Here is a 26,842-nt window from a genome sequence, read left to right as displayed (position 1 = left end):
TGGCGAGTGTGTTATACTGCACTGTCTCAGTTTTAAAGCAAATTATGATCTAGTTGGTGCAGTGATAATGTATTGGCTTCCCACCCCATGGACTTGGGTCCAAACCCTGGCGGTGGCAATATTTTTCAGTTTTACCTCAATCCCTACTTGGGGTGCTATGTTGAAAGCACTTCAAGTGGTGTACACCATCCATTTGTGGCTGGAATCTTACAATGTGGACCTCTAGGCATCTTTCCCTTAGAGTAGGGTAATGCCAATGCCAGGTTTCCCACAACCCTTCATGAGCATCCTATCCTTCCCTAATTAGCCACCTGTCCCTACTGGCACAAATGGCCTTGGCCGTTGGCCACCTTCCCTAATAACTACTACTACTACTGAACATAGAAGAGTTAGCTTTGATGCCATATTGTCAAACAATCCATACTGCTTTCCATAAGTGTGCATTAATTTCCCCACCAAGGTATTCAATCATTTAGGACACTGTGGACTCTCACTCAAAGTCAGGACCTAGCTGATAGTAGTCAAACCAGGGTATATTAGCCAAATTATGCAACATCAGTTAATATTTCCATTTCCTTCCAGTCCACCTTTATGACTTCCAACCACTCACTGGCATTGTGATATCATCAAAGGAGGCATTTCATTTATCCTGCTCTCCCTACAACCCATCAATCCTCACTCAAAACATGACTTTCAGATGCCTAGCCTTTCCTAATGTCTCAATGGTTCCATCCTATAAAATGTCACTATACGCAAGCTCTGCTTGCTATGTAAATCACAAGAGTTAAAAGAAATACCTTCAGCCTGGATAGCCTAAAAATTAATAAACAGGGAGGCCAAAGTGTAATGGGATCTAATGCTGGTCCTCATTATGGTCACTGTTTTGTTCAACATCAGGCAAATTTTGACTAGAAGGAATGTTAATGAAATTTCATAGTCTTTAAATTCAAGCGAGTGCTAACATGAAATTCCAGTAATTTTAAGTATACATGAAAAGAGATTAGCATTAATTGTGAAAAATTTTCTCACTTTTTTATAACCAGTAAGTTTTATCAATGGTAATAGGTAAGAACCTGGAATCATGGTAATTTTTCCAATTATTCCAGTCATTCAATATAAGAATCTACTACGTTCCTTTGATTATTAATCACATCAGATACATTGTCATACCTTTGATGTAAGCATATGCTCTAAATAGAAAAATGATGGCATATTAATGCGCACAACCCTAAATATTATTTTATGACAGTAAAAATTATTATTAAAAGTATTAACTATTTAATCAAATTATTCAGACAATAAACTTTTGTGATTAATAAATAATGCACAGTGACTAAGTAAAAAACCCAAATCCTCAATCCTATAATAAGAATATAGCTTTTTGTTTGCGACATTATTAATAATTGGGTTTTTGATGTTACAGGCTGGCTCAGACTGTCAAGATTATGGTAGCAGTTGCCGTGTTCTGTACCTATGGGCTGCAGTTCTTTGTTTGCCTAGAGATTTCATGGGGCTCCTTGAAGGAAAAGTTTTCTGGTCGGCCAATGCTAGGAGAAAGTATTGTTCGTGCTTGTCTTGTTCTGGCTTCAAGTAAGTTATAATGCATAATAAGAAATTTCAGGGCCAATATTACTATTGTTTCAAATGCAAAGTAGTAAACTTTGAAATACCATTGCTAGAGATAAACAAAGAAGCATTGATTGATTGGGCACAGATCTGCTATTTGTGTTAGTATGTTAATGATGGATATTGGCATTTTGTTAATATATTTTGATTGTAACTTATGCATTGATTAAGTGAAAACTGAGAAAATCTCTCTGCATACCTTCTAAATCTCATTCTACTCATTTGTAGCCTTTACTTGTTATTAAGTCTTGCAAAAAGTTAAATTTCTCAGTGAAACCTTGTCATTAATTGTTTTAAGCAAAGTTGAATTTTGCCAAAGTTTGAATTTACTTGGTACCTAGTTAATCTAATCTAATTAGAATTTTTTGCATTAATTAACGTTACCTCTTGGGAAAAAATAATGTCTTACAAGCACTGTCATTCCAACATGAAAAATTCAGCAAACTTCACCCTCTAATTAAGTAAGGATTTCCTTGGAAATTATGTCCATTGAGCGTGAAGTCATGCCAGTGAAGTGATGTCATTTTAGTTTGCTGTCCTCCCAAGTATGAAAAAGAGAAGAGCTCTCCTTAAGATAATTAAAAATGGCCAAAAATAGTGTGATATCATTTATGGACAATAGTGTGAACATTCTGCTTTACTGCAAGAAATCCCTTTCCTTGTTCCAATTACTAAATTACATTTTCATGAATGACCTTTAAACAATTATAATGGAATACATGTTGGATAAGTTAACTTTTCATACATTTGAATCAGAGACACTACCTAATGTGGAACCAATGACCACTTACTATTAGTTTAAAGTTCCATTATTTTATCAGTCCTTGTACCTGATGGGAAAATATTATTTATTGACCAAGGTAACATCAATGAGTTTATCGTATCTTAAACGTATCAAAACGTCTTAAACGTAACAACGTATCTTAAATTAATATCTTTTGGTAAATTGGTACGTTTAAGGTATAGATTGTATTCTCCATATTATTTCCCCTTCCCTTCAGAAATGTACCCCTTAGTATCAACCAATTGAGGGGCAAATATTTATTTGGGAATTTACTTTATTCAAAAAAATTACTCAGATTTGCCATGATATTTCTATTTACTCATCCCACATCCTGTGGGATAGCAAGCAGTAAATTGTGAAATAGTAGAAGGCACAAATTGATGCATTACAAGTAGGAAACATGTGACAGAGTTAGTTTTTCTCATCCTTCAGACGCTGAGACAATGCCTGCTCTCCCTTTCATAAGGGAAGGCATTACTTTAATTAATAAGATATGTATTATTCACAAAACTTGATGAATGATCTGGCCCTAGGGCTGCTAGTAAGTTACTTTTGCCTAAAGATGTCATTAACAAAATTATATTAGCATTGTAACTACAATTTTTAAATACAAATTTTATTCTTACATTAGAACACTTACACAGGTAGTAATTAATTAAATTATATTTATTTTCAGTTATCACAGCAGTAGCTGTGCCAACAATTGGTCCTTTCATGGGACTAATTGGAGCCCTTTGCTTCTCAGTCCTGGGAATTGTACTTCCTGCTATAATAGAGACAATTGTTTACTGGGACAAACCATCCTGCATTCCATACTGCAAGAATCCTGATGAGTTCTCCCTTCCTGTGGATTACAAGCCAAAGGCTGGACATGGACTTGGATTTGGCAAATGGGTCTTAGTGAAAAATATATTCATCTTGGCTTTTGGCATGTTGGGAATATGCTCGGGCACCTATACTTCCATTGAAAGCATTATAGCGCAGTACACAACAAGTGAGTCTTAATCTCAGTGACGATAAACTTCTACTGGTTGGTCTAAAGTTCTCAGGCACTCTTCCTTCTAAGAGACCTTCTAAGTGAAAACATGAAATTTTCAATCAAACTGGCCAATGAAGTTCATTTCATAGTGTAAAAGATATTATTTAACAATAGGAATCATCTGTAACCAAAAATCAGTAGTTACAGATCTCCACTGCCATTTAGTCGTCCAAATGGTTCAAGCGAGGGGACTGGATCATTTTTCCACAGTGCCTTAGAAAATTCATCGGACAACTGAAAATAGTGCCTTGGTGACACCGAGTGCCGGAGTTTACCCATCATCTATTTTCCACAAAGTGTCCTTTTGTTTAATTCCACATTTCTAGGGGAGTACAAGAATATTTCCAGGGATGATATTATAAGAATGATGACTGCTGAAAATATATCACAGACATCACCAAAATGGCCATGTCTTCCACATAAGTGTAATGAGAAGCCTAATGGTATGTGATGTGAGAGTGACATTCACTTGAGTGTTAAGGACCAAACTGGAAGCAAGTTGTGACCTGACTTCTGCTTTGGTATCTGCCTTTGAAACATTGATATAAATTTATTCCAATACACAGCAACCTAAATGAAGTCACCAAAGTAACAAAAATGGCTTTATTTTTAGAGAAACACTTTGCTAAAAATTGTTTGTCATTAATTTTAATGGCGTCAAATTCAATCACATCTAGAAAACATTTTCTAAGTGTTTTGGCTTTCCAAGTCCTGTCATAGGGCTGTAACACTCATGTAGAAATATGTGAAAGTTTTTCAAATGCAAAGACAAAAAAATGTGTCTTCATCCTTTGTTGAGATTGATGGTTTTGCTTAGGTTTATGTATTTTTGTAGAAATTAAGAACTAAATTTTGTTAAAAAAATTTGCTGAAAGATCGATAAATAAAATTTTACTAAAAGTTTCTTTGTTGTAATATATAATTCCCATGAAACTGAACCTGTCCTATCTATGTGTGTGTTTTGAGATCAGAGCTCAATAGATACACAGTGACTGAACTGCAAAACTACTTGCTTCTAAAATAAGCACTAAAATAGTCTGTCATGTTGACTTCTCAGATTTTCACAATTTTAGGAACAAAAGTGTAGTATATAAAAATCAGTGAAATGTGAATATACCTGTAGATCAAAAGGCATATTTGAATTGGAACCACACTGTAGCACAAACCGTTCTGTGACCTAACTGTTATCTAGACTGGTATCTACTCCACATACTCTATTTTTTACTGAAATACTGCCTACTATTCTAATCCACTCCACTGATTGCACTATAAACACTAAAATAGTATTTGCTGCACTGTACAGTAATATTTCATAAATAATTTAATGGCAACTACTTATCTGTTCTTTAAGTCAATGGCATAGCTACTCTATTATCACATAAACAAAAAATTGAATCATGAAATTTTTTTTAATTTGCTAACTGTGGTCCATAATTTATACAGAAAATGAAATACTTGGACTACTTACAATAGTAAAAATATGATAATTGTTGTAAGTATTGTGGAAGTGCTTCAAGTCAGTGTATCTAATAAGATTGTTCCACTTGAATGACATTTTCTCGTAAAAGGTAAATTCCTTCACCCTACGTTTTAATAACAATAACAGAATAAATTATTTCAATCAAAATATTTAAATAAAAGAAATGCACTATATTATACAGGTGTAAGTGTCATAACACATGTACCGTGGTTGTGCTATTGAAACAGTATTGTGATGTTTCAAATTAAGTAGCATCTGAGAACAACTCATTACACAGGAAATTTTGAGATAAATATAACAACATGAAAACTGCAGTCAGTCAAAGTACAGATCTTCAAGTCTGAGTGGCTTACCTGGCAGCTCAGCTTGGTTTGGTACCTTTAAAACTACTCTTGTAGGAAAAAATTTTGCCATACTTATAGTCCAAAATGATACGCCTATAAAACTCTTTGATGCCTGTGATATTGATCAATGCAAAATTAAGTATTTTTTGGAAGAGAACAACCTTAAATAATGCAATCAAGTTTCCTGAATTAAGTGACATTAGATTAAATATACTGCTATAATATTTATTTATTTATGTAACAGTTGGTCCACTACGGAGACAATGTAACTACACAAGCCTCTGCTGTCCTGTTTAATTACCTACCCAAGGTGGTGTGCATTAGGTGATGGTGGTGTGCAGAGATTAAATATTCATTTATATAACCACTTCTTGGGTGTATCAATGTTACAATCCAAAACTAATCCTATATTGCATTAGGTAAATGTGTACCTTGTGCGTTCCAGTTGTCAATTTGACTTCAGGGCAAATGGGAAAGTAATTTCTTACAGAAACTTGCGCTCTGAAGAACCTATCAGTGCTAAAATTTCATTTCCATTCTAATAGCATATGAAAATGCCTTCTGAGTGACACCGTAACACGTTTCGTTGGACCTTAAAATGAAAAGAAGAACAAAAGGAGGATAATCTTTCATTTTTCCCAAAGTTCTGAGAACAGTAATGAATAACATTAATCAAGAGGGATAACATGTTGATTCTATGTATCAAAATTCAACAATACTTTTTCCTATATTCACAGCATTAACTATGCCGAAATGGCTTCAATTTAATCATGGGTTCAGAAAAAAATCACGCCTGACTATATGGAAGAGAGTGCCAGTGGTTTTAAGCAGCTCATAATGCAAATATCACTGAATATGTTACTTTAAAGAGTCTCAACTGCCCGTTTTGGTAGGTGACATTAATCAGTTGGAAGGTAAATTGAAAGACCTTGAGCCTAAAAGACCAGTGACCTTTGACACTGCACCCCTCTTTGGGCATTGCCTCCTCAGTGGAATTTAACTTCTGTTGACCTAACCTCTTGATTTTCATGAGAGAGCTACGGAATTAACCAAATCCTTCAGCTTAAAATGCAGCATAACAACCTATGCAACCTAGAAGCTAACAACCTATGCAACTTGTCAACACACCACACCTTCATCAGATTCATTCTACGCTATATCGCAGCTACTGACCAGGGACCCATCCCCCTCTCAACTGCCCACACCACATCACCCGCACCATGATTCCTAGCCATTATCTAGCAACTAGCCCTGAAAATTGATGGCGCTGAAACCTCATGCCTATACCCAGCCGACGCTGCAGGACTGACTCAGCTCCGAGTCGAGTGCCACTTAACGCTCAACAAGTAGGAGGGCCGAGGCATCGTGCGCAGAAGGGTCTGGGCTCGCGCCTGCCTGGAGCCGCTGTCAGTACAGATCTTGGTGGTAGTAAAAAATTCTCATATGAAAGGCAACAAGGCAGAGAGGAGCACAAGTTGATCTTGGTCAAGATATTAAGCTTTTTTAAGTTTCAATGTTTTCAGGCTTAACTTTGTGGGAATTCATTATCAATAAAGTAAAAAAGAACTAATGCATTTTTCCATTAGAGACATTGTTTTGTTTTACTTCTGTGATAATTTTTCGAGTTTTCCTGGTCAGTTTTTTTAGAGCATTGTCATTTTACACATGGCTATGTAATGTTTTGCCATGGTTTTCAATCCATTATTTTGCATCTTTCTTTTGGGTAAGGTTAGACTAAGAGTATTCAATGTACGCACAAAATATATCCTCTTCAAACAATAAATTTTGCAAATTATCTCTTGGAGAGAAAACATTTCGTAAAATCAATAATTCCAAATCCTATCTACATTGTAACGTCTCCCAACGGATGACACAACTTTGGACCATTCTTTTTTTTATTTGTTGGCTCTCTTCTTCAGCCAGTTAAATATCTCCTGCATGCAGCTAATTAAAAATATTTCCATCCAATTGACTACTGCAATGACATCAAAGAGTTACAGACCTTTCTCTAGGCACACTGGGTGTTGTGATGGAAATCTTATGGAGCTCAGCATAAAAAAATTGCAATGTAGTAACTAACTATAAAAATCCCATTTTATGTGATTATAATATATATGAGATTACCCTTGAAATAGCTGAAATAATGTCCTGGCTATATTTGACAATAAATTGTGCACATGAACACATAGCAAATTGCAGAAAAGGCCCATAAAATGCTGGGTTTTATATGTTGCAATTATTTAAAGGGTATATTTTGTCTAAAGTTTCTTTGTTTCATTGTTTAAGTTTGTACTGAAATACAGAAGTGAGTTGAAATGAAAAAATAATATTATCTTTGCTTTCTACAGAATAAACTTTATTTGTCGACTAGTTCCGTTTACACTGTAACATCATCGGGACTAGTGGTACAATAGACATTTTTCTGAGTTATATACTCGGTCGGGTAGAGGTAGCGAATGGGCAGTGGGGGAGTGTAATTAAGGAAAGGGGGGTGTAAGGGTTGGGAGAGGAGCATGGGTTTGCGTCATGAGGATTTTTTGGGGTGTAGAAAAGGAATGTCCAGGAGGGATGAGTGGAAAGGGAAGAGGTGGTCATTAGTTATCTTTCCCTTCTTCTTAACCATTTTTAGAATTTCTAACTGCTCCCGGATATCCAGCTGCGTCCCTTTCTGCACTCCGTGCAGTAATTTGGGGGTTTTCTACACCCCAAAAAATCCCCATGACACCAACCCATGCTCCTTTCCCAACCCTTACACCCCCCCTTTCCTTAATTACAATCCCCCGCCGCCCATCCGCTACTTCTACCCGACCGAGTATATAACTCAGAAAAATGTCTATTGTACCACTAGTCCTGATGATGTTACAGTGTAAACGAAACTTGTTGACGAATAAAGTTTATTCTGTAGAAAGCAAAGATAATATTATTTTTCCTAAGTTAAAAATGGAATTCTACAAAGTTAAGGCCTCAACCATTCAGTGCATCGAGTTGAAATGACTCTAGTGAGTTGATAGAACTCTAAATAGAGCAGTTATATCTTGGGAAAGTTGAAAACAGTGCACAGTCACTTTTTCTTGACTGAGGATTAATATATATTGCACTTGGAAAAACTGTAAAAGAAACTTAACTCTCACGAAATTAATTCTAAGATATTTTTGAAGTTGATAGCTGCACTATGATCTACAATGGTAATATGGTAACAGGAAGCTATTCCCATTTGTGTAGCTATTAAAGAAACTAAAAATGATGATTCCAGGTGAAAAATATATCTTGCTCTCCATCTTACCTTTGACCTTACACTCTGGGGACATGCATTTGTGATTGTAAAGGAAATAAAGAGTGAAAAAGGCAATAAGTATTATGATCGACTCGTTGTCTAGACAGCACTTATGATCACTTTTTTCATTTAACATTTTCAGTGCATAGTTTATATTTTTACTAAATTGATGTATTTCAAGGAGTAATTGATAATATTCCCCTCCAGATCAATTATCCACTCTCATAATAGTATGCCCAATTTTAAATGAAAAATACACAGATGGCAAGGTAATTAAGATATTTTTTAATAATTTCCCAGAAAAAGTCAGAACAGAACCTGTAGCTCAACTCCAAAATGCAATCTCCTCCTGAAATTGTGTCAAGCCCAATATACATTTTTGAAGAACATTTTCAATATTTTATTGCTTCATGTGCACATATAGCACCTTTACGGCGTTCAATAATTCTTGATGCACACGCATTTAAGTTTAGTCAAAAGGGCGAAAAAATATTGACCAAAAACGGAATATTCAAGCGGGTTGTTTTACTTAATCTTTTTATTTTTCTTTATGCATGTGTGTGTGTGTGTGTGTATATATATATATATATATATATATATATATATATATATATATATATATATATATATAATATGTATAAACACACACACATTATTTATCCAAACACATATACAGAAATGCTGAAAAATAATCCTGTCGTAATTTGGAATTTTTTTAAATTGCATTTCAGGTTCGCATCTATTAGTCCAATGCCTTTACAACAGATATTGTGACTTTCCTATTTTCATAAAGAAATATATGTCAGCACTAAACCTGTGTGAAAGCCAAATATTTCACCAATGATGTGAACACATTGACATTTTACAAGAGAGATTTTCCAAATAAGCAAAAAAATTGAAGTAAACGTCGATGCGAAATGAAAATTTTGCAATATTAATTATATTCATGGATGCAAGTAGGCCACTAACCTTCTAATTCTCTTAAAACGAAACCTCAGGCATGCTTTCAATTTTTTTAACGTCCCGGTTTCAAAACTGACGCGCTTAAACGCGTATTGAGGTTTCAATTGCTGCCAACTTGAGGTGACAGGCGTAAATATCAGAGCGTTCTTCTGCATATGGTCGCAACTACGACGATCAGCAGTGCGAACGAGCATATTTATATAATTACTGTCGCTGGTAAGGTTAGTACATACTGTGGGCATAAAAGGAGCAAAATCAATTTCGACTCTATATTTTCAATCGAGGCGCACTGAACCTATCGAACACATTGCAACTCCCGATAGAAATAACAATGATCTGTTGTTGTGTAACTATTCATCATTCAGTCAACTATTATTGAAGGCAATTGGCTGACTCCTTGGGGGCGAGCTGTGTAGTATAAGTTTCCATGTGAGGTTGGAAGATGGTTTGTGACAAATGTGAGAAAAAGCTTGGCCGTGTAATAACACCTGACCCATGGAAATCCGGTGCTCGTAATACATTAGAAAGTGGGGGACGAAAAGTGGGCGAAAATAAGGCTTTGACTGCCAAAAAAGCAAGGTTCAATCCGTATACAGCGAAATTCGATTCGTGCCGCATATGCAGACAGAAGGTGTGTAGTAAATGATTAAAACTGCAATTACTTCATTTTCAAGGATTTTACATCGGTGTAAATTGTATTCAGCTAATAGTTTGTTGGTATTTGTTTAATGTATATTTTTCTTAATAGGTACATCAAGTTGGTTCCCATTACTGCCAGGCTTGTGCATATAAAAAAGGTATATGTGCTATGTGTGGAAAGAAATTGATGGATACTAAGAACTACAAGCAATCATCAGCGTGAAACAATTGTGTTTATATTTAGCGAAGAAGTTTTAAGACGTTTGTGTACACATAAACTTTCTAGTGTGTATATCATTAGTTGTCGTGCGTTCAGATGTGTGCAGCGATATCTGATTCATTATTCAGAAACAAAAATATGTGGAATTAGTCCGACTCATTGATTTAAGGCAAATTAGAATATTTTGTGGACTTGTGGAATCATGCTTCACTTTGTGCTATTTGTGCCTACATAACTTTCGTCAAATTAGACCGTGTATCAATGCTGACCTAGTTTTAATTCTGTGGGTATGTTTATCGTTAATTATTTATACAAGAATAATGGATTAAGAATGCTATTAGCAAAATAAATTTTCCGAACATGTATCTGTGATTATGAATTAATGGCATCAACCTCATTTCAGAACACCTCAGGAAATTTGATAGAATCTGCGAAAAATACTTGGTCATACTAAGATAGGATGGATCAAGCAAGACTGGTCCTCTGTGGCAGCTTCCCCTGATAGTCATTGGAGAACTATTCAAATAACTGCGGGAGCTGCCGTGAAAGCAACTTTAATCGGGGTCATACTTCACTCTGCATTTTAATACATAAATGAGAACTAGAATTAATGAATTTCCTAAGTTATGCCTCAACATGATCGAATAGGAGTTGCCCTTCTTACTCAACATTAGCTACCATATTCCTTTCTTCCTCCTGAACACTTCATAAATAATTAACTATTTACACTAATATTTTCAACACTGCAATGTGATAGGTTTATGGAATGCCACATGAAGTCAATGTGAATGGCATTAAAGTAAACCAGAGTGACATCTTATATCCTTTAGCAAGGGATGAGGTAGACAAATACGTAGCAGAGCAAATTCTATTGGCATGCTCTTCTACCTGCAACATAGGCAGGACTGACTCATGTATGAAGTGAATGAGTAAACCCAAAGAGATTAATAAAATGTAATTGCTAGTGTTTAGCTGAATACAATTACCTTGAAAGGAACTTGATTAAAAGCCACAGTGAGTATTGCCCACTCCTAGGAATAGAAATACTTACAATATCATGAAGTTAAATATTCACTTGTTCCTGGCTCAACCTTGTGGAAATTCATTTTAATAAAATTAAGAATAGTACCTGATGATGACGCTTGTGCGTTGAAACCGGTTGTACGCAAATAAAGGACAGTGGGAAGATACTTTGTATTCTTAATTTTATTATCATGAAGTTAATTTATCAGAAAAAGAACCATATATTTGAATAAGATTAAATATGCAAATTGTCAATACCATTCAAGAAGTTCTCTCGGGTTTCCCACCGGGTCAGGTTGCAGTACACTGACGTTTCGAAGGCTGACTCGGCCATCGTCTTTCACTAGAGACGATGACAGAGTCAGCCTTCGAAACGTTGGTGTACTGCAGCCTGACCCGGTTGGAAACCCGAGAGAACTTCTTGAATACCATACGCCGGGAAAACCTGAGATCCTTCATTGTCAATACCATTAACTGTGAAGAGGTAAGAGACAAATAGTGGAATGAGGATAAGTACTGATGAAAAAGGAAATTGCAACTCACAAAGCTGGGTTCCTAGCTGGTGAATCCACTAACAGTAGGCAGAAGCACCTTGATGAGAACTTTAACTTGTAGTTGGACTGCGCGAAGTAATGGGCGGTCACTGGGATAGGGATGTGGTCTAACAGAAGGTAATCATAGAGGGAATTGTGAGGACAGAAGATATCCAAGGAAAAGTATAATAGAGGGAAAATCGGAGAGTAAGTCACTATGTTGTTTTGATGGCTAAGCCACCTTTCATCAGTCAAGGAATGATTATGAAATCTCACAATTGCTTGCAGGGGAACTGAGGGGGCCACAGGAGACAACGGGAACCTTCTCAATCCTTTCTGGACATTTTAATGAAAATGAAACCCAGTAACACCTTGCTTTTTGGATCTTCAGATTGCTGTAATATCCCTCCAAGCTTTATTAATGATCATTAAGAAATGAAGAATATTATAATGATCCTTCTATAAGTTTCCGAGAGTCAAAACTGTTTCTTGGTCACTTCTAAGCACCTCTGAAATGTAGCCTAGGTGTAGTTACTTGACGTTTGAAATGATTTGCTGGTCCATTCGATGAGAAAGATGGTGGTTCCAGTAAGGACATAACCCTCGTGAGGCTGGGTTCACCCACCAAAACTTCCTCTCCGCCTGGAAGATGAGCAAAAGCACTGTCCGTCTTACTAGATGAGCCTTCAGTTGAAGGTTCTTTTCAGTAAGATAAGCCTTTGCAGAAAGAGTAAACTCCTCATGACTCCACTCTGTAAAGAACTGCCAGGTAGACATGCTTTTCTGTTTGCTCTCCACATAACATTGAGCCTGCTATTTATTAAATTGTTCTCTTCAAACATTTGTTGATTTCTGGAGTGTTACAAAAGTAAAAACTTTAGGTTACACCACCTACTAGCATTAATGAAACAACAGGTAACAGAATAAGCCTATATTTTGTTGGCTTATGTCTTGGTGTATCCTTTCTTGCAATTTATATTCTCTTAGACATTTTCTTTCAGAAGAAGCCTGTCTCACTACACATGTTTAGTAGGCTTGCCTGACACTTGATAAGGCATGAAAATGATATCATCAGCCAATTTATTCTCATCCACATTATGAGGTGTCTTTCCATCTCCTTAATTACATGATCTCCTGGAGGTCAACATTATAGCACCTTTGGGTATATTTGCTAATTTCATTGCTTCAATGTTCTTAGCTTTCAGTATCAGCATCTAAAAAATGGCCAACATATGCACAATGCTTCACAATAATTCCCTTTTTCACCTAAACTGCTGTTACTTTAATCTTCCTTATAATGCTACCACTTCTCTTATGGATGAAACTGATAATAGGTAGGAACATACACATATATCCTAACACCAAAAATAAAAAAGCAATGATAATACATGAACAAGCATCTTCTAAGAGTACATTTACTCTCCATACTAAAAAGAATTTGTGCTTTTCTACAGATTTTTATCATATGCTACATCGCGTTTCACTGACTTCAAGCATCATAAGGTACAAATTTACTTAACAAACAGTACGAGAATATAAATGGTCAAGACAGAGTGCGTGCATGGAGGGATGGGGGCGATCAGGTGCATTAAAAGCTTGGTTTGACCAATTCCAGGTTAGTTCCTCGGAAAGGAGTGGGGAGAGGGACGGGAACAATACTCATTACAGTGTCGCATTGGGGTTTGCTAAGTGCCTCTTTATCTCCATTTGCTCGAGAGTGTCCCTTTTTAATCCTTTTGGGAGTATATTTAATATTTCTGGAGCAAAGTCACTGCTGCTCTAAAAGAATAAGTGTAATCTTTTTGAGCTCAAGTTTTTTTCTGTGCCATGTGTTGTTGTGCATTATAATATATTCTTAAAGTAATCAACAATGTATCATAATCACCAACCTTATGTAAGTGTTCACCAAGTTGGAACTGTTATTAACATATAATCAGAATAATTGAATCAAGAGTAATGCAAGGGTGACAAAAAAGATGGCATTTACTCAGTGAACACATTTTTTCACTACCTATGCGATATAAACAGACATTGTTTGAACTCTGGATCTAATTTCCCTCCTTTTTAGCATTCATAATATGAAACATTTTAAGTTGGAACTGCCAATCTTATTTATTCTATATTCCCTCCCTCATAAATGGTGAGTTATGAATGAGCCCATACAAGCTCTTCCTCAACCTATAAATAACATCACGGGGAAGTTATCCTTCACTTTAGTCTTATTTTATTTAATGCCTTTTCATCATGGCAAATAAGTATATGTTAATCTGAGGCACCCTCAACACTAACATTTTCTGTCTTAACTTTTTTATTAAATGTATTTACCATAGAGCACTTTTTTGTACTCTGTTTCACATAATTTTTTTCAAGCTTGTATTAGTAGTTTTAGGGGAGGTGATCAACAGCTAAGGTCATTTGGGATGGATGGGAATGGAAGGGTGGAGAGAAATCCGGTGTCAAAGTTCTCTCCACAAAGCAACTTAAATAGGGATCGGGATACCACTGAAAAATATCTGCCGCCCCTCGGGATTTGTACCCACACCCTCTCGGTGGGAAGTCTGTACGATAGCCAACCCACCATAAGATCCCCTTTTTTCAAGATATACCAATAATTTTCCTATGGTATTTCTGATAACTCATGTGGATTTACTCCTTTTGTAGCATGTTAGTCCTTACACTTACTTTCTCAATGCACTTATTTCACCCTTTTCTGCTAATTTTCCATATTTTGTCAGTGCTTCTCCCATTATGTCTCTGTCATCCTTTGATTTACTCATCTTATTTTTATCATTCATCAATTTGTACTTTCTTCTACCAACTCTCTATCAACATCTTTTCATTTCCTTCTCTTTTTAACTTTCCAAGCCAACCTTTTCCTTTTGTTTTATTTTATATTATCGGTATCCCTCTATAGAGATATTCCCACCTACTTCTATCCTCTCTCTGAAATGTTATCACTTTTTTGGTACTCCCACTTTTCATCCTGGTTAATGCTTCTACTTAAATTTTCTCAGCCATCTTCTCTTTCACGTTATCGACTTGAATTTTATGCTACACACTCTGAGCATTACATTATGATCCCAATGCAGAGGTGTATATTTAGAAGGCTACTGTGTTAAAATTATTAATGTGCAACCATATTACTTCTAGACATGAAAGATCTTGAAAGAAAATCCTTCCTACAGTAAAAAATTCGAATCATTTCGATGACCCCGTGGTTGAGTGCATAGAGAGCAAAAAAATTCCAACCTACCCTCGGAGCTGTCAGGAATAGCCGTGTTCTGAAGCTACCTTGAGTAGCACTGAGAAATTAGACTATTTTATCACAGTATTGCCACAAAGTAAGCTAAAATTAATTTGGAATTGGGACAGAATTTGATCATTCCAATACTAGAAAAGGTGGTGATAGCCGATCAATTGGTTGATTTCCATTGCTGTATGCAACAGCTAGTGGGTATCATGTAGGTAGGCCATGGAAAATTAGGCTATGAAATACTACATAGGAATTTTTTTGTAATTACACTAAACAGATCGGTTATACATATTTAAAAGGATAATGTGCTACTTTACTCAACTTAAAAAGATCTTAAGAGACCTAAAGAATGTCCAACACCACAATGAACGCTTAACAAGTTGAGCGATGCATTATCCATGAAACATACTTTGAAAAATTGCACGCCGAAGCGCCCAATAGTAGAATCGAAAACGTGGTACTGATTAGCAAGAAACCAAATGCACTTTATACATTGGATTTGCGCTTCATAAATTGGTTAAGACGCCACTACTGTAGGAATCTGTGGATTAATAATTTATCTTACCGACACTTTACTTTCCCTTAACATTTATCTTTGAAACTTAGCCAATTTAGAAACTGATATTCACCACGAATCAGATGACACGCTAAAATTTTTAAAATTCAGCAGTAAAAACAACATTATTATTAGAAATACTTTGAAAATTCATCTCTCTACACTCGTGTAAACTACTTTGTAACGGCTGAACAGCTGGTAAACGCTCATTATAATACATAAATTATTTGAAAGCAAAACAGTAGGGTTCTCGACAATTACTATTTACACTGATTAATGAGACGTAGATTAATGGAACAAAAGAAACTACTTTCAGTGTTTCAATTGCCTCCTTTGCCGTGGTTCTCGAATAAAAGATTATTATATGCTATCGTGAAGATGGAATTCATTATGAAATACAGCATTGGATTCGTCACAATCATTGGCCTAAGGCGGCAGGGCGCATTTGCGGTTCAACACAGGAAAAAGTAGATAGTTACTTCAAAATAGTTACAATGTGTATAAGTCAATCATAACCTGGCGTTGCTCGTTTGTTTGGCGATGACAGCGACATGGTGTCCGTTTCAACGCGCCAACCGCCAAAACATTTCAACGATTTCAACGTTCGAATTTTACCTGTTTGATGATAATAGTCCTTTGTGAATGTCAAAAATGCTCAAGAAGACACCTCGCCAAGTGAAATCATCAGTGAAAGACCCAGTTGAAGTTTTTTGTAGAATTAAACCTATCGACCATGGTGTAAAGTGCATAAAAGTTATAGATTTGAAAACTATTCTGGTGACACACCCCGATTTGCTATCAAATAATCACGGCTCAGCCCCCACCAATTGCAAGGAAATTCATTATGGATTTAGGGAAGTTTTCGATGACAAGTGTTCGCAGAAGGACGTCTTTGACCGTGTTGCTTTCCCGTTAGTAAGGGGGCTTATAAATGGGTGCAATGGTCTTTTATTTACATATGGCGTTACTGGCTCGGGGAAGACTTTCACGATGAATGGCAATCCAAAGGATGGAGGAATATTGCCTCGAACTCTAGATGTGCTATTTAATAGTATTTCAAGTGTTCAAGCGAGAAAGTTCATCTTTAAGCCGGACCGACTGAATGGCTTTGACATTCAAAGTGATTTAGAAGCGAAAGTTGAGTTTCAGAAAGAATTACTACACCGGCAGAAAATTCCAAAAACACCAAAGAGAATACCATCTGATGGGAATTTATCAGATCGTGTGCCTGATTTAGCCAGGGTGAAGGAAATAGATGAGGACTCTTTGTATGCGGTCTTTGTGTCACACATCGAAATCTATAACAATCATATATATGATCTGTTAGATGAAGTCATTAGTGATGGAAGATCTAGGATTCCTCAAAGTAAAATTCTGCGTGAGGATTCCAGTCGTAATATGTTTGTCCATTGTGTCAACGAGGTGGAAGTCACATCGACAGAAGAAGCTTTCGAAATCTTCTATAGAGGTAAGATCTTAATTAAATCGCTCGTGTCCACATGAAATGTACAACTTTTATTTGTGGTTGTCTTCTTTTATCTGAGTACCATGTAAGAGGGGTCGTAAGTTAACAAATATAACAATTTCTCTGTCATTATACATTAAGAATTTTAGCGCTAATATTTCGCAAGAGTTTGTGTTTATGCACCAACCACAGAAATCAACCCAAATGTCCGTGTGACAGATGAGGTTAGAGCTCACATACTAGTGTTACCTCCAGTGGCGTGCGAAATTCACCCACGCAGTTTCTTCCCCAATGTATTCCCATGAAGATCTGGCAGCAGAAAAAAAATACAGTTTAGGTGAAGCTGAGGGTGCCCAGAGGCATCCCCGGGCCAGCTGGCTAGTAGCCCCTTTTCTACCCGTTCTTTTAAAATATTTGAACCCAGTCTAACACTTCACCTCCGCTGATGATTCAAAAATATTCATCTCATTAATGGCATAAATGAAGATACTGTATGGCAATACTTAATAAAGGATAGAGGGTAGAATGTTTGGCAAGCGAGGAAGGATCAGGATAGGGATGTTGGATGGAATGATGGGAGGAAGGCAGAAAGTATGCATAATCGATGAGAGGCCTGTTGTAAGGTTAGATATCAGATTGAATTTTGTTGAGAGAGACAAGAGAATCGTGGCTGTACTGTTTGGTAGGTTGTTTCCATCAGAAACCTATTTTAACTGGTCGATTGGTAATAATAACAACTTCATAAGGGTAGCTATTTGGTGCTTTCCTAACCGATTTTTATTACTATACTTTCCTAACTCAATGGTATTAAATAATTCCAACATTTTGACTTTTTACCGGAGGAGAATCCATATTCTATATTATTATCTATAAAACTCATTGTTTATGGGGGCCCACTGGAAATCTGATGCAGGGATATATCTGTACAGAATATCTCGTGTATCAATTCAAGAAGTTGTGAATTATTTGTTCTTCCATTATTGCAAGGAAACTTTTGTGTTTATTTACTGAGAAACATTATTAGAAATTCTATTAATCATTGGTCTGGCACTGACTTTATTCTACTCTAAGGTCATATGTAAAGCATTTTAGGAATAATTTTGTTAATCAATTGTATACATTATATAGTAATTTAATTCATGTTTTTTTGTTTAATATTCCAAAAAAGAGTGAAAATCAATAAACAAATCTTAAAAAATATTTTGATTAGTCTATTATACTGCTGCTTATTTATGGTTCAAGATGACTTAATATATTTATTATTGTATCATTCAGGTCAGAAAAGAAAGAGAATGGCACATACCTGTCTGAATGCAGAATCAAGTCGGTCACACTCTGTGTTTACATTGCGTTTAGTACAAGCTCCCTTGAACAGCAGCGGAGACGAGGTTCTTCAGGAGAAGAACATTGTGAGCATCAGCCAGCTGTCAATGGTGGATTTGGCTGGCAGTGAGAGAACCAACAGGACTAACAATAGTGGACAGAGACTCAGAGAAGCTGGTAACATTAACAATTCACTGATGACGCTGAGAACGTGTTTTGAGCTTTTAAGAGAGAATCAAGCCAATGGAACTTCCAAAGTAATTCCATACAGGCAATCGAGACTCACTCATCTTTTCAAGAGCTATTTTGATGGAGAGGGGATGGTGAAGATGATAGTGTGCGTCAACCCCAAAGTAGACGATTATGACGAGACTGTGCATGTCCTTAAATTTGCAGAAATGTCTCAGGAGATACAAGTAGCCCGGCCTGCTCCCGTACGCTATGATTTAGGTTTAACTCCAGGAAGGAGGAGAGGCAATCTTAATGCTAGGGATGAGAATGGTAATGATGGGAATGGTATCTCCCATGAACTGGGGATCGTGTACTCGCTTGGCCCAGCATTTCCTCCTATGGAAATGATTCAATCAGATGATGTTGATACAATCAAGAATCTAGTAACGTTCTTACAAATGCGTCAGGAAAGAAGGAGTACACTCTTGAAAGAGCTTACGAACAAGCAACAAGCTTTTCGAAGCAGGCTCATTAAGATGGAAACTGATAATGTACTTGCTAAGCAAGAAGTGGCATCTCTGAGGGCGACTTTGGAATCAGAGAGAAGGAATAACTCTGCCTTGGAAAACAAATATGTCGATTTGGAGTCATGCTGTACTGATTTGGAGTTCAAAATCCATGAGAAGGATGAGGTAATATCAGTTTTGAGAAATGAGCTAGAGGAAGTGAAAGCAAGTTTGAATCAGAAAGTATTGGAGAAGGAAAAGGAGAAACAGAAAATCAAGCAGAAGATGCTGCTGGACAAACAAAAGGCCAGCAAAGAAATACAACAAAAACAAAAAGAGTTAAGAGAAGAATTTAAGACGCAGATGCGTGTGAAAGATGAGAAACTCCGTCTTGTGAAGAAAATCATTGCAAGTGACACATTGGATATGCCTCAGCCAGCAAGCACAACTCCATCTTCATCAGATGGTGATATTGCATCTGCTGATGCGAAAAAAAACTTGAAGCCCTCCATGCCCCCAGTTTCATGGGCACTTCCAGCTGATCGTCGTGTGCCCTCATCTGGTGCTTCTTTGGGTCTCAACACTGATCAACCTGCCCTTCGTCATCGCCGCTCTAAATCTGCTTCCAACGCAACTGGTGTTTGGCTTGATCACCGTCCAATTGTTAGTGCTGTTCCACTTAGCACAGTATTGCAACCGAAGATGAAACGAAAGAAGTCTGTTACTCAACTGATGGATGTCAAAGATTTATCCAACTCAAAAACATCCAGGTATTGTCTTACCACTCAGGAAGCTGATTCGGGAGGAGAAGTTGAAACCAGAGTTTATAAAGGAGATGTTATTACTACCAATGGTGGTGGTGCCCAGGTGATATTCAGTGATGTGGAGACCCTTAAACAGGTTTCCCCCACGAGACCATCTTCAAAAAGGAGGAGTGGTGAAGAAATCGCAAAGATTATAGCCATGAATAATGATGCATTGCCTGGAATAACGTCGCACACTTCTCATGAGAGCTACAGAAAAAAACTGAGAAAGTAAATTTGCCGACCATCACATGAGATGATTTTCAAAGGTTAGTATGTCTGAACAAAATAAGACTAGTGAGTAACTGCATGAGATTCCTGTTTGTATTGAATTTTTTCTGTTCTCCAGGACTGAGAATATTATTTATAGTTTTAGATATAGTTATAGTGGAATGTTTATTTTCTGTTGCTTTAATTTTTTTGACATGTGGAATGCATCCCAATCTCTGGTATGTAACATTCTTTCAATTTTAAGCAACCTATATACTAAAAAGACTGTTAGGACCACATCCCTTGACCCTATCTCTGCACAAATGTCCTCCATCAACCTCTTATAGCAGTCTGCCCGGTAGGTATTCAAACCAAGGGTCATAATGTTCAAATTGGAATTTCATTGCGATATGAATTCACAGTGTAGCATTTTTAGCTGGTTGACTTCAATCGAGAGATAGTTGAGGCTGATATTTTGTGGAAATCCATTTGTAAAACACGAAGAAATAATCAGACTTTTGAGTTTCAACAGGAAAGAATTTATTACTGTCGACTAGTAGTCTTTTGATTACCAGTCGCTACACTGTAGCATCATCTTTTGTGTTTTTTTATAATTGACTATGTTTTTCAACTTGTAGAATTCAAATTTCCATTTATTGTGCTCTGCAAAATATCTTAATCCTTAAAGGCACATTTGCAAAATGGCACAGCCATATCGTAGACATGTCCAAGTGCATCTCAAGAGAGAGTGGATATTGCAAGTGCTTTTATTGTCATTTTTGAGCTGATTCTTTGTTCACTTAGTCTGGAAAGGTACAGCATGGTCTTAACACATTTCCTGAGATGTAATGCGTATTTTTTTCTGGTATGCTGCCATTATGGATTAGAACTAACATTTTAGTCCAGGGCTCCTGATAAATTCCACACACACTCGCACACCTACTTTTAGTTGTGTTGACTTCAATTCCAGTATTAGATCTGTTGCTTTATAATTCACGTTGATTTATTGTGTTTTATTCCAGGTTTCTACTATGAAAGGTGACATGAATCCTTTCTCAATTTCTACATTGCTGTCTTCAAATTTTATATTGTGAAAAATGGATATGCAGATGCCCACTTGACCGTTCTGACAACATGACCCTGGCTGGAAGTTATTTTTATTGCAGCTAATTTTTTAGACTCTCTAATATCATAAGTACAAGTGGTTTAAATGTCAATATTTTTTACCTTAAAGCTCTCTTCATCCTCTTCTGGATCTTTTTGCTACCATTTTAAAAATTTGATATGACCAAATTCTTATGGCTGTGAAGGATATACAAAGTATCCACTTTATATGCAATGAATATAAAATCAAAGGGTGACATATTTTACTTTTGCAAGTTGTAAAGAGTCTAATGATGTTAAATGGAAATGTAAGTGTTGGATTATTCTGGAGTGAGATTTTAAAGAAATATTTTATACGTTAAACGTGTTTCCTAGATTATATGGAATGAAACAAAAATCTGTTGAAGTGATATGCATCATTGGGCATAATTTTCGTTTATTTAATGGTAATATTGTTTTAACTGAAAGATACATGTATGCCTGGATGACTTTTCTACCTTGTTTTTCAGTTACAAAGTTATTTCACTTTTTGTAGTTCATTCTTGTGACTCTTTTAAATGTCATTAGGATGTAATTACATGTAGTCACCCATGTACAAATATTTTTTATCATGATAAATCAGTGGTTTCCTCAGTTATATCTGCATAATCTGTTGTTTCAAATTGCATATTTAAAGAGAAAAGAGTTAACGTGATATTCTTTTGATGAGTTAACATGATACACTTTGGTTTTGCAGTGGTGTATATCTCTTGAAGACATTTGGATACACATCAAAAGCTCATTTTTCAAGAAATATTAAATTATATTTTCCTGGGAGGACTTGATGTTTATTGCTTTTTTATGGTGTTGTGACCCAGCATTTCAGTTTGCATTCTAAAAAGCTTGCATATTAAACTTTTTTCTGCTGCTGTTAAGATGTTCATAAATTAATCATTGATGCTTCAAATGGAAATTTATATGTTACTCTAGTGCACATCATGTCATTGTCTATTTTTTATGGTTTTACCTTAGTTTTTACAATTTACAAGATGTAAAAGTGTGCCTACATCTTCCCTAAAATGCATTTTTGATGCATTCCTGATGTTTTCCTCCTGCACATGTATTCCGTCCAATTTATGTTTCATTAAAATACTTTTATAAAATTTCAGATGAAATCTGAAAAGTTTTGAACAACACTTACTGACTCTCATTGTTTTTATTTATGCAACGATTTCAGTGTAAAAACTCTCTTGCCTTGGCTGGGATTTGAACCTGGATCCATTGATGGTTGGCTCAGTGCTTTATCCTATTAAACTACTAATGTGCCCCCTTACATTCTGAATTTTTTTTAAATGGGCTCTTAAGGAACAAGATGTTGTTGTTGAATCATAAGTTATTGTAGCAGTGCTGAGCTTTAGAACCTTATCAAAACTACCACAGGTAATTTTATGTGGATCATTTTTGGAATTTCTTTAGTCAAACTAAATCATGCTAAAACATATCATTACTTGAAAAATGTGTAATAAATGAGCAAGATTGATTTACATTTAGTACTCATGCTGTTGTAATACTGAAGTATTCCTTCTTATTTTCATGTGTCCTTGTTGAAAGAAGACTAAAGATTTGATAGAATGGATAAAAGGAAAAATAGTTTTTGGTTTGTTGGATAACTGTCTAGCATATTATGGTGAGGACACTATGGCACTTTCACTGTCAATATTGAGGTGAAAAGTATCTCTGGTAAAATGAAAAAAATTTAAATTCCATTGTAAACTTTGGAATAAAGACCTACTTTTGAAAAAATCAGGAATATGATGTGCTTCTGGGATTCTCAAATAAAAATATGTTCTATATCGGATTTAGAGCAATGGGAATATAGTTTAGGCCTGCGCAAGACAGTGGCAGATTGAGGGGCAGGGCAATAGCCCCCTAGATTCCTTGCATGACATTCATACTTAACATTGTTCCTCCCTATCAGAGTCACCCAAGAGATGCCAAAAAAAAAAGGATTAAAGGACCAACTGCATTTATATCAATGAAAGGAATAGGTATGACTGAAGTTGAGTATCCCTGCTCCTGTGTTAATGAGGAACGGGGTTTTTGCCTCTTTAAAATGATGCAATTTAAGCATTACAACTCTGAGGAAAATTCTTTTTTAAAGGGAATGATCATGTTTCCAACAAAACATATTAGAGTATTTATCATCTCTATTATTAGTGAAGAAGGACCTCCGATCTGGGCCAAACCCTAAAAAAATAATGTTTTTATGAATTAGTAGTATAATAAGGAAGCATCCAAAAAGTTTGGACAAAAGGTATATTCATCAGGGTCATTGGGAGAAAGTCTCAGGACTTCAACCTAAGCATATTATGCCCATCTAAAATAATAATATTAGTTGGTCCCGAGACTTTTCAAGGTAAAATATAGGACAAGTCAGAATACAAATAATCATCTGTTTCATTATTCCAGGGACTCAAGAAATTCATCCACACTATACGGACGAGCATTTATCTATCAGAAAATGCTTGAGATATTTCTTAAAATGTACCCCTAGAATGAGCAGATTTTATGTCAGGTTACAGAACAAATGTTCATCAACACACTGTCAAATATTATGCCCATGTTCTCCAGCACTGGTGATTTGTTGTTTCATATAATCCTTAACATGCATACATAAGTTATCAATACATTGACAAGGGAAAGTGAAAATTTTCAATTCTTTAAATTGGGTTTGCAAGTTAGCCATGGTGAACCATTTTCGGTATGTTTAAATCTACAATGTTTGTAATATTTCGTAGAATACGAGTAAATCCACTTTTTGCTAAATTGGAACATAGGCCATTGGTATGGATCCCCCAGTTTAAGGACTAATCAATTGACAAACATAAAAACTTGGTGCTGTGTACCCTTTCTATGGGTTGGCCTTTAAGTAGAGGTCTAGCTAAGAGCAATAATGAGCTATCAAGCTTAGCTTGCAACAAGTTAGGGTCCTTGTGGCTCATTGCCAGAGTTGTATCATCTGCATACAGAACTATGTTGTTATTCTCTATATATCCAGGCAAATCATTGATATATAGTAGAAATAATAATGGCATGAGAATGCTACCTTGTGGTATCCTGACACTAACTTTCTATGGGTGGTGATATCATAATGTTGTTGACCCCAAGGCGAGAAACCTCCACCGTCTGTTTCCTGTCATTTAAATATGATTAAATCCATTTATAGGCAACTCCCCTTATCTAATAACATTAACATTTACTTAGAATTTCATGGACCATAGTATCAAATGCACATGAAAGATCATTGAATACAGAATATTCTTTCGAGTCCCAAGAAGGCATTATCTTTTTTATAAAACATGGAGGAGCATCATTGGTACCTTTCCCTCTTGGAATCCAAATTGTTCCGCACTTAAAATTTTATTTTTAATGATATATTTCATAAGCCTGTCTCTCATTAAGGTCTCAAAAGATTTTAGAAAAAATTCGGTAATTGTTAATATCATCATCCTCATTCCTTTTTGTATGAATAAGTTTTATCTTTGCTGTTTTTAAATAGTCTGGGAACTCGCTATTTTTGAAGCACTCATTTTGTTATAAATGTTAAGGGCTTGCTCCTTTCCATGGAGCATTTTTTTATAATCACAGTAGGGATATCATCAATTTGGACTGTTGGTTTACTCTAAAGGCTCGTGATGCACTTCAAGACCTCATCCTCTGTTGCAAGAAAGAGGACCATGGAAGACATCACATACTGGCCAAACCGTATTTCAGATCTTTAATTACTCATTATTCCATTTTGTATATTCAGAGGCACATTAGTTATGTAATTAATTTTGCCAATTCTGCTCCTTGTTTTGGATCGGATAGACTGACCCCCTCCCCATTTTTTAATGTTAAAATTTCTTTCTTGTGTACCTTTTCCCTGGTTGCATTATTGACTGCTTGCCATGATGTTTTAGTGATATTCTCAGAATGGCCGATGGCTTTATTATAGTATGATTTCATTGCATGAAGCAGTAAAGACACTCTTTTTTATAGCTCTGGAAGTAGTTAATGAATCCTGGATCATCCTGCCTTTTTTTTCAATGCACATAATTCCCTATATTCATTGCTTGCTGCTCTCAGCACTTAGTTTTATTATAGCCCTTCACGAGAACTATTCTTCTAGGAAAGCATTCTTCAAAGCTGAGTTTTATCCTGCTTATGAAATTAACTGTAATTGTGAACTATCTATTATGTAACTATAAGCACCATTTCTTTTTTTTATCTCAATTGAGCCTGCATCTTTGCTCCTTTTTGAGGTGCCTTATATCATGTACATACACCACCCACCTGGTATTCTTGAATCGTGATCTCTGGGCAAATAAAATGTAATTAAATGATAGCGTATATTCCTTGAACACACTTTAAATTGTACAAGGTATCTCATGACATCTTACACAATTGCTCATGGAAAGAATTTACACTGTTGATTGGGAAATACCTTTGATATATCTTACACACCACCTCCTTTGACTTTGGGATGAATAAAGTTGACTCATATGGTCAAAAATGTCTAAGTTGATAACCTTTGAAGGATCATTTTACTTAAGTGGAGATTAGTGGCAACAAGGTTGATACTTCTGGAAGAGGTTGTAGTCTCTCTGGTTGGGGAGCTGATAAGTTAAGTCCATCCATATAAACCCAGAATTTTGCTAAATTTAGTGGATAGATCATTTTGGGAGGATATATCAATATTGAAATCACCGCATATTAGGCCCTCGCTTTTTTCCTGACACTTCGTAATAACTGCTCAAATTTTACAAAGAAATCATTATCACCTCCAGGGAGTCTGTATAAACACACAATTATCATGTTTCCTATATTCTGAATTTTTGACAACTCGAATGCTTCAATTTACATCTTTCATTATAAATCACGTTTTTAATAATGAGGTCCTAAATGAACCCTTGTTTCTCACAAAAAAACACACGCCTCCATTTTTGTATTCTGTGCGACAAAAGAAATTGATCAATATGCATTTGATGCCACTCGTTTGCTATCTTATTGTTGCCTCCTAACTTTTCTTTTATAAATTACTTCCATGAAGGAGCCCTCTTTGTTCGAGTCTTCGCCTATATTTTTTGTTAAGTTCTGCATCTCAGAACAATTCATCGAACCAGTTGCTTTCTCAATGGACAGTGCATTTATAATCGGGATACTGTATTATGTATCCCCAGGTAGTAAAGGATGAGTCAATTTTTTAGCCCTTGGATTCACCATATCAGCATAAGATACTGTCTTCATGGGACAAGGTGAAATTTCCTGTTGGTTTTTCACTTTGAGGCTTTTCAGGGCGCTTATTTCAGCTTTCATAAGCTTAATTTTGTCCACCATATTGGCGAGGCAGAACTTCTTAGTGCGACTAAGAAAAAACTTCCAATATACATCCCCGCTGTCACAGAGTGCCTTCAGAGATATATCAGTCAATCCCATGCATTTAAAATGATATACACCAGCAAAAATATCGCAGAAAATAAAGTTACCCTGAGTTTTGAGCTGAAT

General features: G+C 36.0%; 4 protein-coding genes across 5 annotated transcripts in view; 3 read left to right on the top strand and 1 right to left on the bottom strand.

Annotated features, from left to right (window-relative positions):
- Positions 1–4,352, top strand: part of path (solute carrier family 36 member pathetic) — a 93,536-nt gene extending 89,184 nt beyond the window's left edge. For both annotated transcript variants that reach the window (XM_071590611.1, XM_071590612.1), the window contains 2 exons: positions 1,424–1,590; positions 3,087–4,352. In XM_071590611.1, the coding sequence (XP_071446712.1) occupies positions 1,424–1,590; positions 3,087–3,415 (496 nt within the window). In that variant the 3' untranslated portion in view covers positions 3,416–4,352. The remainder of the gene's footprint in view (positions 1–1,423; positions 1,591–3,086) is intronic.
- Pfrx (6-phosphofructo-2-kinase/fructose-2,6-biphosphatase) overlaps positions 400–26,842 on the bottom strand; it is a 128,299-nt gene continuing 101,856 nt past the window's right edge. Inside the window, exon 11 of the mRNA XM_071590616.1 lies at positions 400–412. The gene's annotated coding sequence lies outside the window, so the exon portion shown is untranslated. The remainder of the gene's footprint in view (positions 413–26,842) is intronic.
- On the top strand, positions 9,715–20,186 carry LOC139692510 (kinesin-like protein KIF23; the record flags this gene model as incomplete). Its single annotated transcript, XM_071590730.1, has 3 exons — positions 9,715–9,856; positions 16,423–17,202; positions 18,475–20,186. Coding segments are annotated over 3 exons (2,634 nt in total), but the record flags the coding sequence as incomplete, so codon positions are not given.
- LOC139691856 (cysteine-rich PDZ-binding protein) lies at positions 9,845–10,732 on the top strand. Its single transcript, XM_071589771.1, has 2 exons — positions 9,845–10,141; positions 10,259–10,732. The coding sequence occupies exons 1-2, from the start codon at positions 9,953–9,955 to the stop codon at positions 10,370–10,372; spliced, it is 303 nt and encodes a 100-aa protein (XP_071445872.1). The 5' UTR covers positions 9,845–9,952; the 3' UTR covers positions 10,373–10,732.

This window comes from Hetaerina americana, unplaced genomic scaffold (assembly GCF_022747635.1).
Source record: "Hetaerina americana unplaced genomic scaffold, ioHetAmer1.1.p SCAF_4, whole genome shotgun sequence".
Taxonomy (NCBI): Eukaryota; Metazoa; Arthropoda; class Insecta; order Odonata; family Calopterygidae; genus Hetaerina; species Hetaerina americana.
Note: the sequence above shows the minus strand (reverse complement) of the source record. Positions and strands in the feature narration are given on the sequence as shown.